The 16,706-nt window shown below is 45.5% G+C and overlaps 1 protein-coding gene across 9 annotated transcripts in view; it reads left to right on the forward strand.

Moving 5' to 3' along the window:
- Window positions 1-16,706, forward strand: part of MTA1 (metastasis associated 1) — a 298,988-nt gene that overhangs the window by 250,706 nt on the left and 31,576 nt on the right. For 6 of the 9 annotated variants that reach the window (XM_063947327.1, XM_063947328.1, XM_063947329.1 and 3 more), the window contains one exon: window positions 13,937-13,968. The exons of the other annotated variants lie outside the window; for them this stretch is intronic. In XM_063947327.1, the coding sequence (XP_063803397.1) occupies window positions 13,937-13,968 (32 nt within the window). The remainder of the gene's footprint in view (window positions 1-13,936; window positions 13,969-16,706) is intronic. 9 annotated transcript variants of the gene reach the window in all.

Raw genomic sequence — 16,706 nt, forward strand, 5'->3', positions numbered from 1 at the left:
CACTTATTTTCCCTCGTGGGGGTCCACGACTCCCCCTGGAGGGAGAATAAAATAGCGAGGGGCTCATTTGCGCTCGCCACACTGTTGGTATGCCGGCGGTCGGGCTCCCGGCGCCGGTATGCTGGTCGCCGGGAGCCCGACCGCCGGCATACCATACTACACCCGTATACGGAGCATGTCTGCAGCTCCAGGACCTGCTGCACGGACGTAGCGCCCTCCTCTGTCTGGACTATGGTGCTCTACGCATCCATGGCTTCCAGCCAGCACAGCAGTATGAGCCGGCCCAGCCAGAGTGTGAAACAGCCAGGCTGAGGGGGTTATGGAACCGGCGGCACCAGCCAATCGGAATCTGTCATGGTGTCCCGGTGGGCCAATCCGCCGTTGTGAATGAGTCATCACACATAGCTTAGCAGTGTGATGAGTCATTCATGCAACTCTTCGGCCAGCGGTAACAGCTTGCGCTGTGCTGTTTGAGTGTAATGAATTATTGTTTAACTGTGACCTTTTGACTGCCCAGGCCGGTATGGGAGTCGTGGATGTCCTGTCGTGTGTCCCCCCCCCCCCTCCCCTTCCCCCTTGGCGGCCATGGATAACCTCTTTGAAAGAGAGGAGATTCCACCATAAAAGCTAATGCCTGGTGATCAGTATGATCATCAGGCTGTAACCTCCTGCACTACAGAAAAATCTTGGGAGTCCAGGGATATGGACATATCTCACCCAACCTAGCTTCCAGTACTGAAGGTGCCTCCATATTAGAAAAGAAAGGTTCCCCTCTTTCACATGGTAGGGCCCCTTAGTACTCATTGTCAGGTGATCAATGGACAATTCTAGTAAATGCTATGGAAAGTATGAGTGGGATGTAATGAAGTCCAAGTTCAGTGGCCATTCAGGATGCTCGCCGAACCCGGATGTTTATTTAAAGGGCAATTGTGCAAGGAATGGTTTAGCCGTGTACATGTTTGCCCTTTAAAAAAGTCAGAGTTCGGCCAGCATCCCACACAGCTGCCAATCTCGGACTTTATTACATCCCGCTCTATGTATTTTCTGTATACGGATGGGAGGGCACAACGTTTCTTATTATACCCAAAATTGTACCTGCACCGGTGGAGTCACCCACATATGGAAGAGGCAGTTCCCTCTTTCAAATAATGTTGCCACTAAGCAGCTATTGGGCAGGATGTACTAAAGGAAAAATGCGGTAAAACCCCCGAAAATGGGGGTTTTACCGCATTTTCAAATTTACTAAGACCCTACCGCCGGTTTTTCGCCGTCCAGGGTATCGCCATCTCTGGATGGCGATACCCTATTATTATTATCCTTTATTTATATGGCGCCACAAGGATTCCGCAGCGCCCAATTACAGAGTACATAAACAAATAATCAAACAGGAAAACAGCAACTTACAGTTGATGACAGTATAGGACAAGTACAGGGTAAATAAACATAGCTACATCAGCAGATGACACTGGAATAAGTATCAGGTGGCAGAAGACTGCTGGATGTGGTGCAGTTGAAGATTATTAAAGTAAGAAAGGATAAGCACATGATGGAAGAGGGCCCTGCTTGTGAGAGCCTATAGAAGCCTATGGGCTTCTTATCGCCGACCGCCGCAACACGGCAGGCGCCGACCCCCCTCCCCCCGGCATACCTTCCTCCAGGCTGCCCTGGACCCGGAAGGTAATCTCCTCCTCCCCTAGCAAAGCAGCCGTTAGTACATATGCGATCAACATCGCTGCGATAAGTGGCGAGGGGCGGCGATGTATCTTAATACATCCTGCCCATTGTCTGGTGATCAAAAATTACATTTTCCATAGATGGGGAGATTTATCAAAACTCGGAGAGAGATAAAGTATCAACTAATCAGCTGCATTTTTCAAACACAGCCTGTAAAATGACACTTAGAAGTTGATAGGTTAGTACTTTATCTCTCTCCGAGCTTTGATACATCTCCCCCATTATGCTCTGCCTACCCTATTGACCCATGCACACATGACTGAGGATACCCTTGTTTGAAAGAGGGGAGTCTTCCTTCAAAGCAGGGGTATATGTATTATATGTAGAGAGATAAAGTGGAGAGAGCTTCTAACGGTCATTTTACAAGCTGTGTTTGGTATTTGATCTCTCTCCAAGGTTTCATACATCTACCTCTCAAGGCTATCTTAACAGCAATGTAGGCCCTGGCCACTCCCGCTTTGGAAACCCACCCTCACAAATTCTGCGTTTGTCCCTGGGGTTAAGGTTTATCTGTGGGGGAGACTAAGGTTTGGCTGCAGGTGAGAATGTTAGAGATAAGGGGTTTAATACTCAGTGGAACGCCAATGCAGTGACATCACTGTCAAAACTCCCCTGACTGCTGGGACCTGGAAGAAGACACTGGAGTCACTGCAGCTATTGGGAGAAGATAAGACACCACTATACCACCAGGAATGGTTCCACAACAGTTCATCATTTCGACATATCATCCGAGCAGATGTGATGAATATTGACATAACTGTCGACCAATGATAGCCAAGCCATTCTAGGCTGCAGAGAGACAGATGCAACAGCATGTGCTCTATATATAGTCTCTCCCTTCCAGCTGCAGCAGCTCCTTCACTGTCTGAATGCATTAGGTTCACACAATGGATGTCCCAAGAAAAACTGAAATACTGATGATGAAATTAGCATGGTCATTTCCTGGATTGTAAAGGAGGCTAATTGCTGGAGATTTAATTATTTCTGGCATTCTCCCTGCATTACCCATCGGTGCTGAGATATTGAGCCATATGCACATCTTTGTGTCAGTCCCTCAGCCAATGGCTGCTCCACAAAGTCTACAGATAATGAAATTAGAGCATTGGCGGTCATTCCGAGTTGTTCGCTCGCTAGCTACTTTTAGCAGAAATGCAAACACAAAGCCGCCGCCGCCCTCTGAGAGTGTAGCTTAGCATAGCAGAATTGCTAACGAAAGATTAGCAAATCTGCAATTAAGTATTTCCTTGCAGTTTCTGAGTAGCTCCAGACCTACTCCTAGATTGCGATCACCTCAGTCCGTTTAGTTCCTGGTTTGACGTCACAAACACGCCCAGCGTCCGGCCAGCCACTCCCCCGTTTCCCCAGCCACTCCTGTGTTTTCTGCTGGTACGCCTGCGTTTTTTTAGCACACTCCCGGAAAACGCTCAGTTACCACCCAGAAACACCCACTTCCTGTCAATCATTCTCCAATCAGCAGAGCGATTGAAAAGCTTTGTTCGCCCGTGAGTAAAATAGCATAGTTTTGTGTAAAATTGCTTAGCGCGTGCGCCCTGCTATGCATACGCATGCGCAGAACTGCCGGATTTTAGCCTATTAGCTATTCTGCTAAAAATAGCAGCGAGCGAACAACTCGGAATGACCACCATTGTTCTGTACAATGGAAGTCAAAATATTGATGATCTATTGAGCTCTTGGGATATTGTTATACAGTAGGTCACTTGTGGCAGCCTGGGGAATGTGAAGGATCTTACTTGCATTGCAAGCATATTTTATTCACTCATTTCTTGGGAGTGAGAATCAGTAAAGCATGCAGTTTAAAAATTATAATCTCACCTCAACAGGGTAGGTATCTACCATTTTTGTTTAGCATTGCTAGGCCGGATTAAGGATTTAGGCTGAAAATGTTCAAGGGCCTATTGTGAGAAGCAGAGGAGTGCGTCCAGTGCTGTTGATTGTCCTTTCCACATAACGAGCTGGGGACACCAGCCTTGCAGCTGTAATGGGCAACACTGCGTGGAAAAAGTTTCCTGCTGCAGTACCATCAAGAGGGGATGTTTTCCCTATGCACCAAACAATACTGAATATATAGCTAATGATGTAGAAAGAATGTTTAAGTATGTGCAACATAATAATGTGTTTCTGTCTTGCTGGAATACTTCATGGGGGATTACGGGGGGGAGGTAATGACGTTCTGGTGCTATGTGCCAATTTCAGATATGTATCTTTAATGTATTTGATTTATAAGGCTTTGCCATTTTGGGGGTAGACTGGGACATTCTGAAGTCATGTTAATCTTCCTGGACTCAGCAAAGGTTTAGGGAGCGTTTGTTTACCAAGTTGTAAAACCCGGTGCTTCTTATCGTCTTAAATTTGGGCAACATTTAAAAGGTCAATGATTTTACTAGCAAGAGACGACTGTAAAACCATCGCCCTTTTAAATTTCAGGACTAAATGAAAGTTTAAATGTTTCCATGCAGTGGTGGCCATTGTAGTTATTGAGGCTGGTGTCCCCAGCCATATATGGTATCCGTTCAGATGGTCGACCATGGTATGGTCGACAGTCATTATGTCACTATTGGTCAACATTTACATGGTCAACATGGACACATGGTCGACGCGTGAAAATGGTCGACACATGAAAAGGTTGACATGAGTTTTTTTTTTCCTTTTTTCTTTTCTTTTTGGGAACTTTTCCATACTTTACGATCCACGTGGACTACGATTGAAACGGTAATCTGTGCCAAGCGAAGGCACCATGCCCGAAGCATGGCGAGCGAACGCGGTGCACTAATTGGGGTTCCCAGTCACATTACGCAAAAAACGACACCCAAAAAAGTTAAAAAACTCATGTCGACCTTTTCATGTGTCGACCATGTGTCCATGTCGACCATGTCAATGTCGACCAATAGTGGTCGACCTAATGACTGTCGACTATAACATGGTCGACCATTCATACCGGAACCGCCATATATGGGTGGAGGAACAATTGCAGTCCCATCGATCATTAATTCTGAGAACTGTATTAAGGAAAATACGCTAAGGTGGGTGGAAGTATCATCCATTCTCTGATTCAAAGGCTGGACACAATTGATACATTGTTATCAGTTGACTTCACCTCCAATTTTGGGAGGCATTGTTTCTTGATGCTATATATAAAATGTGAATGTGTACAAACATCCTGCTAAATTTGTAATCTGCACTGATCTTAATTGATTTCAAAACTCAGGGGAAGTTTTAACCCCTGCCAACACGTGTATATTGTAACTGTATAAAATGTTCACTGCAAGCTTAGAAAATGTGTGTGTCTTCTTCACCAGAATGAGGATTGTATGTCATCTGAATTCTGAAGATTATTGTGTATGTGGTATGTTCCCGATACCTTCTTTTGGGAATATTTGTCTTTTAGAAAGACATTTTATTGGAGCCAACCTGCACCTGCTTCTATGCTGTGACTACCAGATGACTGCCAAATGCTTACCTGTTCTCTGGCTGCCCTGCGGTTGAGCTCAGCCTCTCCAATTGTCATGATCAGCACTGGTCCATAGTAAGTGGCGCCATCACCCATCATCAACCAGGATCTGTTGCAGCAGTGTAACCATGCATACCCAGTAAGGTAAGTGGTTTCAGGAGCCGATTTTAGAGTCCAGTGGGAGCAGCCGCTTAATCTTTTATGATGCAGTAGTAGGAGTCGGGTACTGTCAGTCAGTGGGAATCCCTATAGCCAAGGAGTGGTGAAGCAAGCTCACTCAGACTGCTCAGGGATAGTGAGGGACTTCCCATTTGTACAGGCTGGCAGAATACACACATCCGGTCACACCTTATATTGCTGAAATAGCATAAACTGATTGCTCCAATGACAATACAAGACTTCTAAATAATCAGGCTAAAGCCCTGTACACATGGTCGATTTGTCATTACGATTTTGACTATATAGTCAAAATCGTAAGTAAAGTTAGTGCAAATTGCACTATGTGTATGCTCTTGCGGTGCCAATGCGTGCTCCCACGGGATCGGCATCGTAACAAATAATAGACTGTGCAGGCAGGGTCGCTATTGGCTAGATGGAAGGCTCATGCCTCCGGGCAGTTTCTAGCCGGTATCGGCCAAAAGCCGAAATCACACCGTGTGTATGCACCAAATGTCTTCCATAAAGACTTATTTCACTTGACCTATCGGTCGGTTCTAGTTACTTCTGGGATCGCTAACTAGTTGTCGTTGTAAGTTCTTGCCAAGTGATATAAGTGATACTTGTATATTAGCACAATGCACTGAGGAAATTATCATATAATTCATATGACTGCTGAACACTGTAGATACACAGTCAATGTACAAATCTAAGCTTAAAGATAACTATATCCAAAGACTAAAATCTGTTTGAAAAAAGTGGCTACAGAGTTCCCTCCCCCTTAACAGCACAAGGGTACAGGGCCATAACTAGGTGTGTGCAGATGGTGCTTTGCCCACAGCCCATTTGCCATGTGGGTGCACCTTCCACATGCACCCCGATTGATCACCCCCACTGCCTATTGTCTCCATGTGCTCCGATGATGGCCGCTCCTCCTGCTCCCACACCCCTGTGTAGAGCACCCGCAGCCCCAAGCTCCTACTCTCGGAGCTGGAGCCTCTGCATATACAGCAAGAGAGCAGTCAGCGCTGGCCAAGTCTCTGCCCCATGTGCCACACTCCTGCCTCCTCTCTTGTCCTGCAGACAGTGTACAGAGGGAGTTTTGGGTAAGGATCTAGCAGCAGCACAGAAGGGAGAAAATAATAATGTAAGTATCTACACACACACACACCTAAGGGTGTGGGGGAGTAAGGGGCTCTACCTGGCATAGTGTGTGTAGGGGGCTCTACCTGGCGTAATACGTATAAAGGGCTCTACCTGGCATAATGTGTATAAGAGGATCTACCTGGTGTAATGTGTGTAAGGGGCTCGACCATAGCAAAATGTGTGTAAGGGGCTCTACCTGGCATAACGTGTGTAAGGGGCTCTACCTGACATAATGCGTTTAAGGGGCTCTACCTGGCATAATGTGTAAAAGGGGATCTACCTGGCTTAACTTGTAAAAGGGGCTCTACCTGGCGTCACGCATATAAGGGCTGTACCTGGCGTAATGTGTATAAGGGCACTATCTGAGGTAATGTGTATAAGAGCTCTACCTGGCATAACGTGTGAAAGGGGCTCTTATGTGGTGTAATGTGTATAAGTGGCACTACTGTATGGTGTGATTTGAATAATGGACACTACTGTGTGGTATAATGTAAATTGGTACTATTCTGTTGCCACGCCCCTATATTTTTTGCACTATCCCTGTTTTACATTTGTGGGGTTGGGGGGCGCCAATTGTCTTTCTGGCACAGGGCACCAAAATGTCTAGTTACGGCTCTGCAAAGCTTTCTTGGACTGGGATACAGCAATTGCTTGCAAAAAGTTTTTTTGGATGTAGTCTGAATTACTTCATTACAGATCTTGCTGCTATTTTTTTTTATTACTTTGGTCTGCATTATTAATCAGTGGCATGTATTAATTTAGTATTGTTTGGCAAACCTCAAACTTGCCTTTACCCCATGCAGCTGTACACAGCCTCCCGCAGCCTGGGGGGGGGGCGATGACGCAATTCACTGTGAATCACTTCATCGTGGCCCCGACACCCTGCCTCAAAATACCTGTAATCTTGGCATTGTGTTGCGAGAGTGGGTCCGCGATGAAGTAATTCTGCGGTCACGACCCCCCACACACTATGCCAGGCTAGCTGCTTCCTCCTTGCCAGAATATCGGCAAGCATGGCAAACATGTTTAACAAATTACAACTTTGCTCGTTTAACCACTTGACTGGCTAATATTTTTCAGCAGTGATCGGATGCATGGTAGGCACTGGTGGGAGGGATCCAAGAAGCAGAGGAGCCGGGAAGTCCCTCTGAGAGTGGCAGCTGCAGGAAGATTCTCTCCCAGCAGCCGCACAGTGAGCTTTCTTACTGATCACATCAGATATTGCCATGTCAGGGAAAGCCCAGCCTGGTGTGGTCACATCTGATAGGACCACGCAAGGCAAGTGGTTAATCTAAACTGAGCTCCATAAACTATGTGAATGCAATACAAATCTGTGATAAGTCACTCACCTTGCGTCATTCTCCAATTTGACCAAACATGTATTCAGCCATGTTGGATTAGATCCAGCTAACACAGGAACCTGAAGGTGTGCTTGGAAAGTGGCACTCGCACAAACATGCCCATAGCATTTATTTTCAATTACAATTTCTCACATCTCTGATCATTTATAAATTCTTATCAAGCATTGGGCTCTTTGTGCGGATACGCATGCTATGACATCAAGCCAGTAGCCCAATTTTGCTGCCAGTATTGTAGAGAGTGTGGCAAGCTTTTGGTTTATTCTTAGTGACTCCCCTACTTTGGAAAGTAACACATGCCATCATTTGCACAACATCATAAGTCATTACCAATTTTACAACTACTTCTTTTCCACTTCACTCGAAAATAACATTTATGTCTCCTAATGCTTTTTAACGCATTCAAGCATGTCACACCTTATGCAGTCTACAGTAGGTGGAATTTCTTTAAAATCTAGTTATACCCCTTTCACACTGAACCCCGGCTCTGACGCAGGATACTGAACACCTGTCGGAGCCGGGACTTCAGCTATACTAACCCCTATCACACTGCTGCCGGCACCTGGGTTGTCGTTGCTCACACAGGGTTGTTGGAGAAGACGTCAACTACAAGAGTGCCTGAGCCAGCCTATAGCGAGCCTTTTAGGCATTATCCTGGTCATCAGTGACCCAGGTCTGCCTGTAACACTGCAGCCAACCTGGGTCAGACACACAAGTCTGAATAATAGATAAAGAGAACCAAATCAAACAAATGAGACACAAAAAATTAGACGTCATTTTTTTATTGAGGAAAATGACCCAATACCACATATCTGTGAGTAGCAAAAGAATGTAAACCTTTGCTTTCAGTATGTGGAATAACCTCCGTGTGCAGCAATATAAATGTTTCCAGTAATTGTTGATTAGCCCATTCCTCCAAAACAGTTTCTACTCTGTTATTTTGTTGGTTTTCTTCCCATGAACTGCTCGCGTCAGGTCCTTCCACAACATTTCGATTGGATTAAGGTCAGAACTTTGATTTGGCCATTCCAAAACTTTAAATGTATTCTTCTTTAACCATTCTTTGGGCGAATGACTTGTGTGCTTTGGGTTGTTGTCTAGCTGCATGACCCACATTCTCTTGAAATTCAGTTCATGGACAAATGTCCTGACATTTTCCTTTAGAATATTCTGGTATAATCCAGAATTCATTGTCCCGTCAATGATGGCAAGTCATCCTGGGCCAGATGCAGCAAAATAACCCAAACCATGGGTATAAGGTTTCTGTTCTGGAATGCAGTATTCTCCTTTTTCCAAACAACACTTCTCATTTAAACCACAAAGCTCTAATTTGGACTTATCTGTCCACAAAACATTGTTCCAGTAGCCTTCTGGCTTGTCCAGGTGAACTTTAGCAAACTTCAAATGTGCAGCAATGTTCCTTTGGAGAGCAGTGGCTTTCTCCTTGCAATCCTGTCATGCACACCATTGTTGTTCAGTGTCCTCCTGATGGTGGACTCATGAACATTAACATTAGTAAAAATGTAAAAAAGGCCTTCAGTTGCTTAGCGGTTACCTTGGGTTCCTTTGTGACCTTGCCAACTATTAGACACCTTGTTCTTGGCGTGATCTTTGTTAGTCTATCACTACTGAGGAGGGTAATTATTGGCTGAAATTTCCTCCATGTGTACGCAATCTGTCTGACTGTTGATTGGTGAAGTTCAAACTCTTTAGAGATGGTTTTGTAACCTTTTGTGGCCTGATGAGCATCAACAACTCTTCTTCTGAGGTCCTCTGAAATCTCCTTTGTTCGTGGCATGATACACTTCCACAAACATGTGTTGTTAACATCAGACTTTGCTAGATCTCTGTTTTTTTAAAAAGACAGGTTGTCCACCCACAGTTAATTGTCATCCCATGGATTGAAAATACCTGACTCTAATTTCACCTTCAAAATATCTGCTTAGCCTAAAGGTTCACATACTTTTGCCACTCATAGATATGTGGTATTGGATTATTTTACTCAATAGAAAAATGAGCATGCCTAAGTTTCTTGTCACATTTGTTCGATTTGCTTCTCTTTAGCTACTGTTACTACTTGTGTGAAAATCTAATGTCGTTTTAGATCAAATATCAGCAAAATATAGAAAAGGGTTCACAAACTTTCAAGCACCACTGTAAGATGATTCTGAAGTGGCCATAAAGCAAAAAAAAATTAATAAATAAGTACTTTGCATCTGGACAAACCAAGGGGGTAATTCAGAGTTGATCGCAGCATTAAATTTGTTAGCAGTTGGACAAAACCATGAGCACTGCAGGGGGGGCAGATATAACATTTGCAGAGAGAGTTAGATTTGGGTGGGTTATTTTGTTTCTATGCAGGGTAAATACTGGCTGCTTTATTTTTACACTGCAATTTTGATTTCAGTTTGGACACACCCCACCCAAATCTAACTCTCTATGCACATGTTATATCTGCCCCCCTGCAGTGCACATGGTTTTGTCCAACTGCTAACAAATTTGCTGCTGCGATCAACTCTGAATTACCCCCCATGTTTCACTGCAAGTAGGACCAGAAGTGTCAATAGCCGAATGGGCCGGTCGAGATACACAAAGAATGGGGCTGTTCGAGCAGCATAGCCTTTCTGGCTCTCTGCTCGGCAGCCCTTTTGCCCACACCCTCTTTCCTGCAGCCAGTATATAGATAAATGGAGGGGGGGTGAAGCGAGGCTAGGCCCCCTTGACTCGTGGCATGCTCCTTGATGTGCGCGTGCATACACAGTCACATTCCAGGGCTGATTTCCTGCCACAGTCCATCCCTTGAACAAATAATGCAATACATTATTGATTAATTTCGCATGCAGGGTAAATGCTGGATGCTTTTGCATGTAGTCCACAAATGAACGGGGTTTTTTTCCCACTGTAATTTTAAGATGGCCATACAGCAGCCCAACTTTCATCCAACTAGTTGGTCATGGTAATGGATGGGAGCAAGCACTGAAAAACAGATATTCAGACAAATTGTTTAATCAAACCATTTTAATTAACTTGAATGAATGACGGTTTTCGTATATTTCCCGGCATTTGGGAGCTGATTGTCATTTGCTCCCATACATTACCAGATCTTCATTCCAACCAGCTAACTAGTTGGAGGAAGTTGGTCTGGTGCATGGCCAGCACTGGTTGGAGGAAGTTGGTCTGGTGCATGGCCAGCACTGATTGGAGGAAGTTGGTCTGGCACATGGCCAGCACTGGTTGGAGGAAGTTGGTCTGGTACATGGCCAGCACTGGTTGGAGGAAGTTGGTCTGGTGCATGGCCAGCACTGGTTGGAGGAAGTTGGTCTGGTGCATGGCCAGCACTGGTTGGAGGAAGTTGGTCTGGTGCATGGCCAGCACTGGTTGGAGGAAGTTGGTCTGGTGCATGGCCAGCACTGGTTGGAGGAAGTTGGTCTGGTGGATTGCCAGCACTGGTTGGAGGAAGTTGATCTAGTGCGTGGCCAGCACTGGTTGGAGGAAGTTGGTCTGGTACATGGCCAGCACTGTTTGGAGGATGTTGGTCTGGTGCAGGGCCAGCACTGGTTGGACGAAGGTGGTCTGGTGCAGGGCCAGCACTGGTTGGACGAAGGTGGTCTGGTGCATGGCCAGCTCTGGTTGGAGGAAGGTGGTCTGGTGCATGGCCAGCACTGGTTGGAGGAAGGTGGTCTGGTGCATGGCCAGCACTGGTTGGAGGAAGTTGGTCTGGTGCATGGCCAGCACTGGTTGGAGGAAGTTGGTCTGGTGCATGGCCAGCACTGTTTGGAGGAAGTTGGTCTGGTGCATGGCCAGCACTGGTTGTAGGAAGTTGGTCTGGTGCATGGCCAGCACTGGTTGTAGGAAGTTGGTCTGGTGCATGGCCAGCACTGGTTGGAGGAAGGTGGTCTGGTACATGGCCAGCACTGGTTGGAGGAAGTTGGTCTGGTGCATGGCCAGCACTGGTTGGAGGAAGTTGGTCTGGTGCATGGCCAGCACTGGTTGGAGGAAGTTGGTCTGGTGCATGGCCAGCACTGGTTGGAGGAAGTTGGTCTGGTGCATGCATGGCCAGCACTGGTTGGAGGAAGTTGGTCTGGTGCATGGCCAGCACTGGTTGGAGGAAGTTGGTCTGGTGCATGCATGGCCAGCACTGGTTGGAGGAAGTTGGTCTGGTGCATGGCCAGCTTTAGATCTACATTTAGGCACACCCCACCCAGATATAAATCTCTGCACATTCTATATCTGCACCAACTCCAGTACCGCATCGCTTTGCCCAGGTGCACAGTTACTTGCTTTTCTCCCAGCCTCTCTGTGTGAATATAACCTGGACCAGGTACTTTATCACTACAACCTGTGTTTGCTTTGTTTCCTTCTTATTTATCTTTGCTGTGCTTGTACATGAGACACATTGTGAGATTAGACGTGCCTTATTTAGCAGCAGTTGCAGTATCTGAAGTTTCTATATTAGCTAATCAGGTTCCTGTGTTACTTATTTTGCTGAATTCCTTCAAACGTTAACAATCGAAATGCTCAACTTTTTCTGTATTGCTTTATGCCCTTTTACAGATCAAGCTGGATGCAAGCTATAAGATTATCTGTCCAATCTTTCTGGTTGGAACGACAATCTGGTAATGCATGGGAACAAATAACAATTGGCCATTTGCTCCCAAACACTGGAAAATAGACAAAAATGGACCGCCAGGCAAATTGGTTAAATCCATTTGATTTAACCAATTTTGTCAGAACGACCATTTTTGACCATTTTTCGTCTTTTGGGGGTAATTGGTTGTCATTTGCTTCCATACATTACCAGACTTTCGCTCCAACTAGAAAGATTGGACAGATAATCTTATAGTGTGTATATCCAGCGTAGGGTTAATGTCCATCCGTGAGAACTATAAAGCCTGTTTTTTTGTGTGTGTGTGTGCGTGTACTTGATAGTTTTCTTGTCATTTTCATTTAGTCATCATTTTCAGATCTGTAGCACTTTCCATAGTAATTGTGAAGCATGTATTGTACATATATTCCTTTTCTTTGTCCCCATAATGCCATCATATAGCCATATTGCCCCATAATGCCAGTTTACAGCCTTACAATAGTTATGTATGCCTCCATATAGCCTTGTATGCCACCATATTTCCCAGAGTATTCATGCCTTCACCCTGCTGCTCCCTGTTGCCCACCTCCCATCTGTACTACAGTGACAGGAGTAATGCCATTTCAGTTCAGCTGTAACCAGTTACCGTGCTGCTCTATAGATTGGAGTGAAGCCTTGTGTTTAGTCTTCCGTAAGAGGAACTGCTTCACTTAGTAACTGTTTTGAAAAGGTAGAGGGCTGTTAAAAAGATAGACTATATATGCCTACTGCCAAATCACGGGAGGCTAGACAACCCTCACACATCCCATGCACCTCTGTAGTGAAATGGGCAGGGTGGGACCATTACGACGCGTTTCACTGTGAATCATTTCATCACTGTGGCACCACCTCCCACCCTCACTCGTGGTATTTTGAAGTGAGGTTGGTGCCTTGATTAAGTGATTCTCAATGTCACACCCCTACGTTTACTTCTGATGTCCACAGAGTTGGCACCTATGAATTAAACAGCTTAAGTACTCCCATGATCCAAATTTCCTAATAGATATGTATCGCCATTGGAAATCAGCATTTTTCTTATTTACATTTTGCTGTTTGCTTTAAATGGGATGCTTTGAAAGACCTTAAAAACATGTCACTTCACATGTTTGCCTGTAATTCTAATTATTGTTTTTATAGGAAAATATATTAGATTGTTTGTGACATTACGCTGGGGCAGCTGTAACTTTTTATATAACCTTGCTGTTTGGATAGTGCTAAAAAAAAGTATTCATTGACCATTACTATTCATTGCTGTTAGTTTTCATTATTACTTTGTACATAAAAGGTACGGAGTATGCTTACATTGTTCTCACTTTATTACATACAGTTTTTATGATGTTTGTGAAAGGAAATTGCCGAAATCACTAGATTATTTTTCATGTGCACTCTTTATTTTTATTGTGGTAGAAACAGTGTCTTACCGGATCTATTCTCTTTCATGTTTGTTAGGTATTCCTAACCACGGACAAACCAGACAAATGGTAAGATATTTATTTAAAGCAAAAAAAAAAAAATCTTCCCCAAAAAATTGCTGTCAATGAAAGTAAAGGTTTTCATTATTATAATCTAAAAAGGAAAGAACACAAATATTGGCATCTAACTGAGCTATTACTCAACCCCCCACAACCTTGTCCAAATAGTAGTTCCCTCCTATGGGGGAAATGTAGCAAACCTTCCAAAGAAATAAAGTGGAGGTTTCCCATAGCAACCAATAAGTTTTTAGCTATCATTTATCTAGCACAGCCCATAAAATGACATCGAGAAGCCAATGGCCAACTACTCCATGGGTATGCAGCAGATGGGATGCCGGCTGTCAGTATCCCACCTGCGGCATCCCATCTGCCGGTATACTGGCAGCAAAGCAGCGAGTCCCCTTGCGGGCTTGCTGCGCTTGCCACGCATTGGGCCTGGTGGCGAGCTTCCACAGGTTCTATTTCCACTCGGTTGGTGGCGTGGACCCATCAACCGCGTGGGAATTACGAGTGGGTGGTGGTATTCCGACCGCCGGTAAAATGGCAGCTGTTGGGATTCCGGGATCGGTATCCTGACTGCCGGCATTTTGACTGCATCCCACTCCATGATACATCTCCCCCTATATGATGATAAAAATGTCTACAGTGGGATAAAATGATGCGCCCGATTATCTACCACTTTAGACATCTTTTTGCAAAAAGGAAAGAACAATGAAACATGAAACCTAAGTCATATTCTCTTTTATTTCATTACTTGGTGGAGAATGACATCAAGTAGTAGTAATTAATCTCACAATACCTTTTTCAATATCTTAAATAGAAAGCTGCATGTGTTTTCATATCCTGACTTGGAGACACATTTGTCCAATTAATTAGCAACATTAATTTAGCCAGCATTAGAGAATATACACTGTAGAGATGCAGAACATACTGTACATGTCTGAAAGTGAAAGACTGTGCCCACTCAGGGTGTGATAGCAGCAGTCATAGTGGCACTACCACCAGTATATTGTACTGTATTCTTCACATAGTATGAAGACGTTCTCTCTGGAGAATGTGTGCAGGTAGATAAAACTAGTAGTTGTCATTTAGAATGCCAAAGACCTATATTTTGTTCTATTGATAATCTTTTTAAACTGACCAAACCCAAGATTCCCAGCAGTTTTTGGGTCCAAATTTTATCATTAAATCCTGGGTGTTACGGGATTCCAAACACATTTTGAACCGGGCCAGGGGCTACTTACCTTCTCGGGTGCGGTCACATCGTTGGGTCCTCTCGGGCCCTCTTAGCTGCCCTCATTAGAATAGATGGAGTCCTGTGGTGTGTATGCTCTCAGTCACTGAAAGGCTGGGAGCATGTTGGACAGTGACTTCAAGGTCATCAAGGGACCTCAGCTCTTCTATTGCAGCTGGGCCTTAGATGGAACTGGGACTGGACAATGTGAGAAGTCTCTCTTGAGAGGACATGAGGGGGAGATGTACAGCAAAGAGAAGAGGACGGAGAGATAGATGGCAGAGAGGACAGAAGAGTGGAGATAGAGAACAGGAAGGGGAGAGGGATAACAGAGAGGACAGGAGAGTGGAGATATATAGCAAAGAGAACAAGAGGGCATAGATGGATAATGGAGAGGACAGGAGGGGAGATGGGTTGCAGAGAGGACAGGAGGGGAGATGGATTGCAGAGAGGATAGGAGGGGAGATGGATACCAGAGAGGACAGGAGGGGTAGATGGATTGCAGAGAGGACAGGAGGGGAGATGGATACCAGAGAGGACAGGAGGGGTAGATGGATTGCAAAGAGAACAGGAGGGGGGAGATGTATAGCAAAGACTACAGGAGGGGGGAGAGGGATAACAGAGAGGACAGGAGGGGAGATGGATTGCAGAGAGGACAGGAGGGGAGATGGATTGCAGAGAGAACAGGAGGGGGAGATGGATTGCAGAGAGGACAGGAGGGGAGATGGATTGCAGAGAGAACAGGAGGGGGAGATGGATTGCAGAGAGAACAGGAGGGGAGATGGATTGCATAGAGGACAGGAGGGGAGATGGATACCAGAGAGGACAGGAGGGGAGATGGATTGCATAGAGGACAGGAGGGGAGATGGATTGCATAGAGGACAGGAGGGGAGATGGATTGCAGAGAGGACAGGAGGGGGAGATAGATTACAGAGGACAGGAGGGGGAAGAAGTATGGCAAAGAGAACAAGAGGGTGGAGATGGATACCAGAGAGGAGAGGAGGGGGAGATGTATAGCAAAGAGAACAAGAGGGCGGAGATGGATAGCAGAGAGGACAGGAGGGGAGATGGATTGCAGACAGGACAGGAGGGGAGATGGATTGCAGAGAAGACAGGAGGGGAGATGGATTGCAGAGAAGACAGGAGGGGTAGATGGATTGCAGAGAGGACAGGAGGGGAGATGGATACCAGAGAGGACAGGAGGGGTAGATGGATTGCAAAGAGAACAGGAGGGGGGAGATGTATAGCAAAGACTACAGGAGGGGGGAGAGGGATAACAGAGAGGACAGGAGGGGAGATGGATTGCAGAGAGGACAGGAGGGGAGATGGATTGCAGAGAGAACAGGAGGGGGAGATGGATTGCAGAGAGGACAGGAGGGGAGATGGATTGCAGAGAGAACAGGAGGGGGAGATGGATTGCAGAGAGAACAGGAGGGGGAGATGGATTGCAGAGAGAACAGGAGGGGAGATGGATTGCATAGAGGACAGGAGGGGAGATGGATACCAGAGAGGA

The sequence above is a fragment of the Pseudophryne corroboree genome, chromosome 12 (assembly GCF_028390025.1).
Source record: "Pseudophryne corroboree isolate aPseCor3 chromosome 12, aPseCor3.hap2, whole genome shotgun sequence".
In the NCBI taxonomy this organism is placed as follows: domain Eukaryota; kingdom Metazoa; phylum Chordata; class Amphibia; order Anura; family Myobatrachidae; genus Pseudophryne; species Pseudophryne corroboree.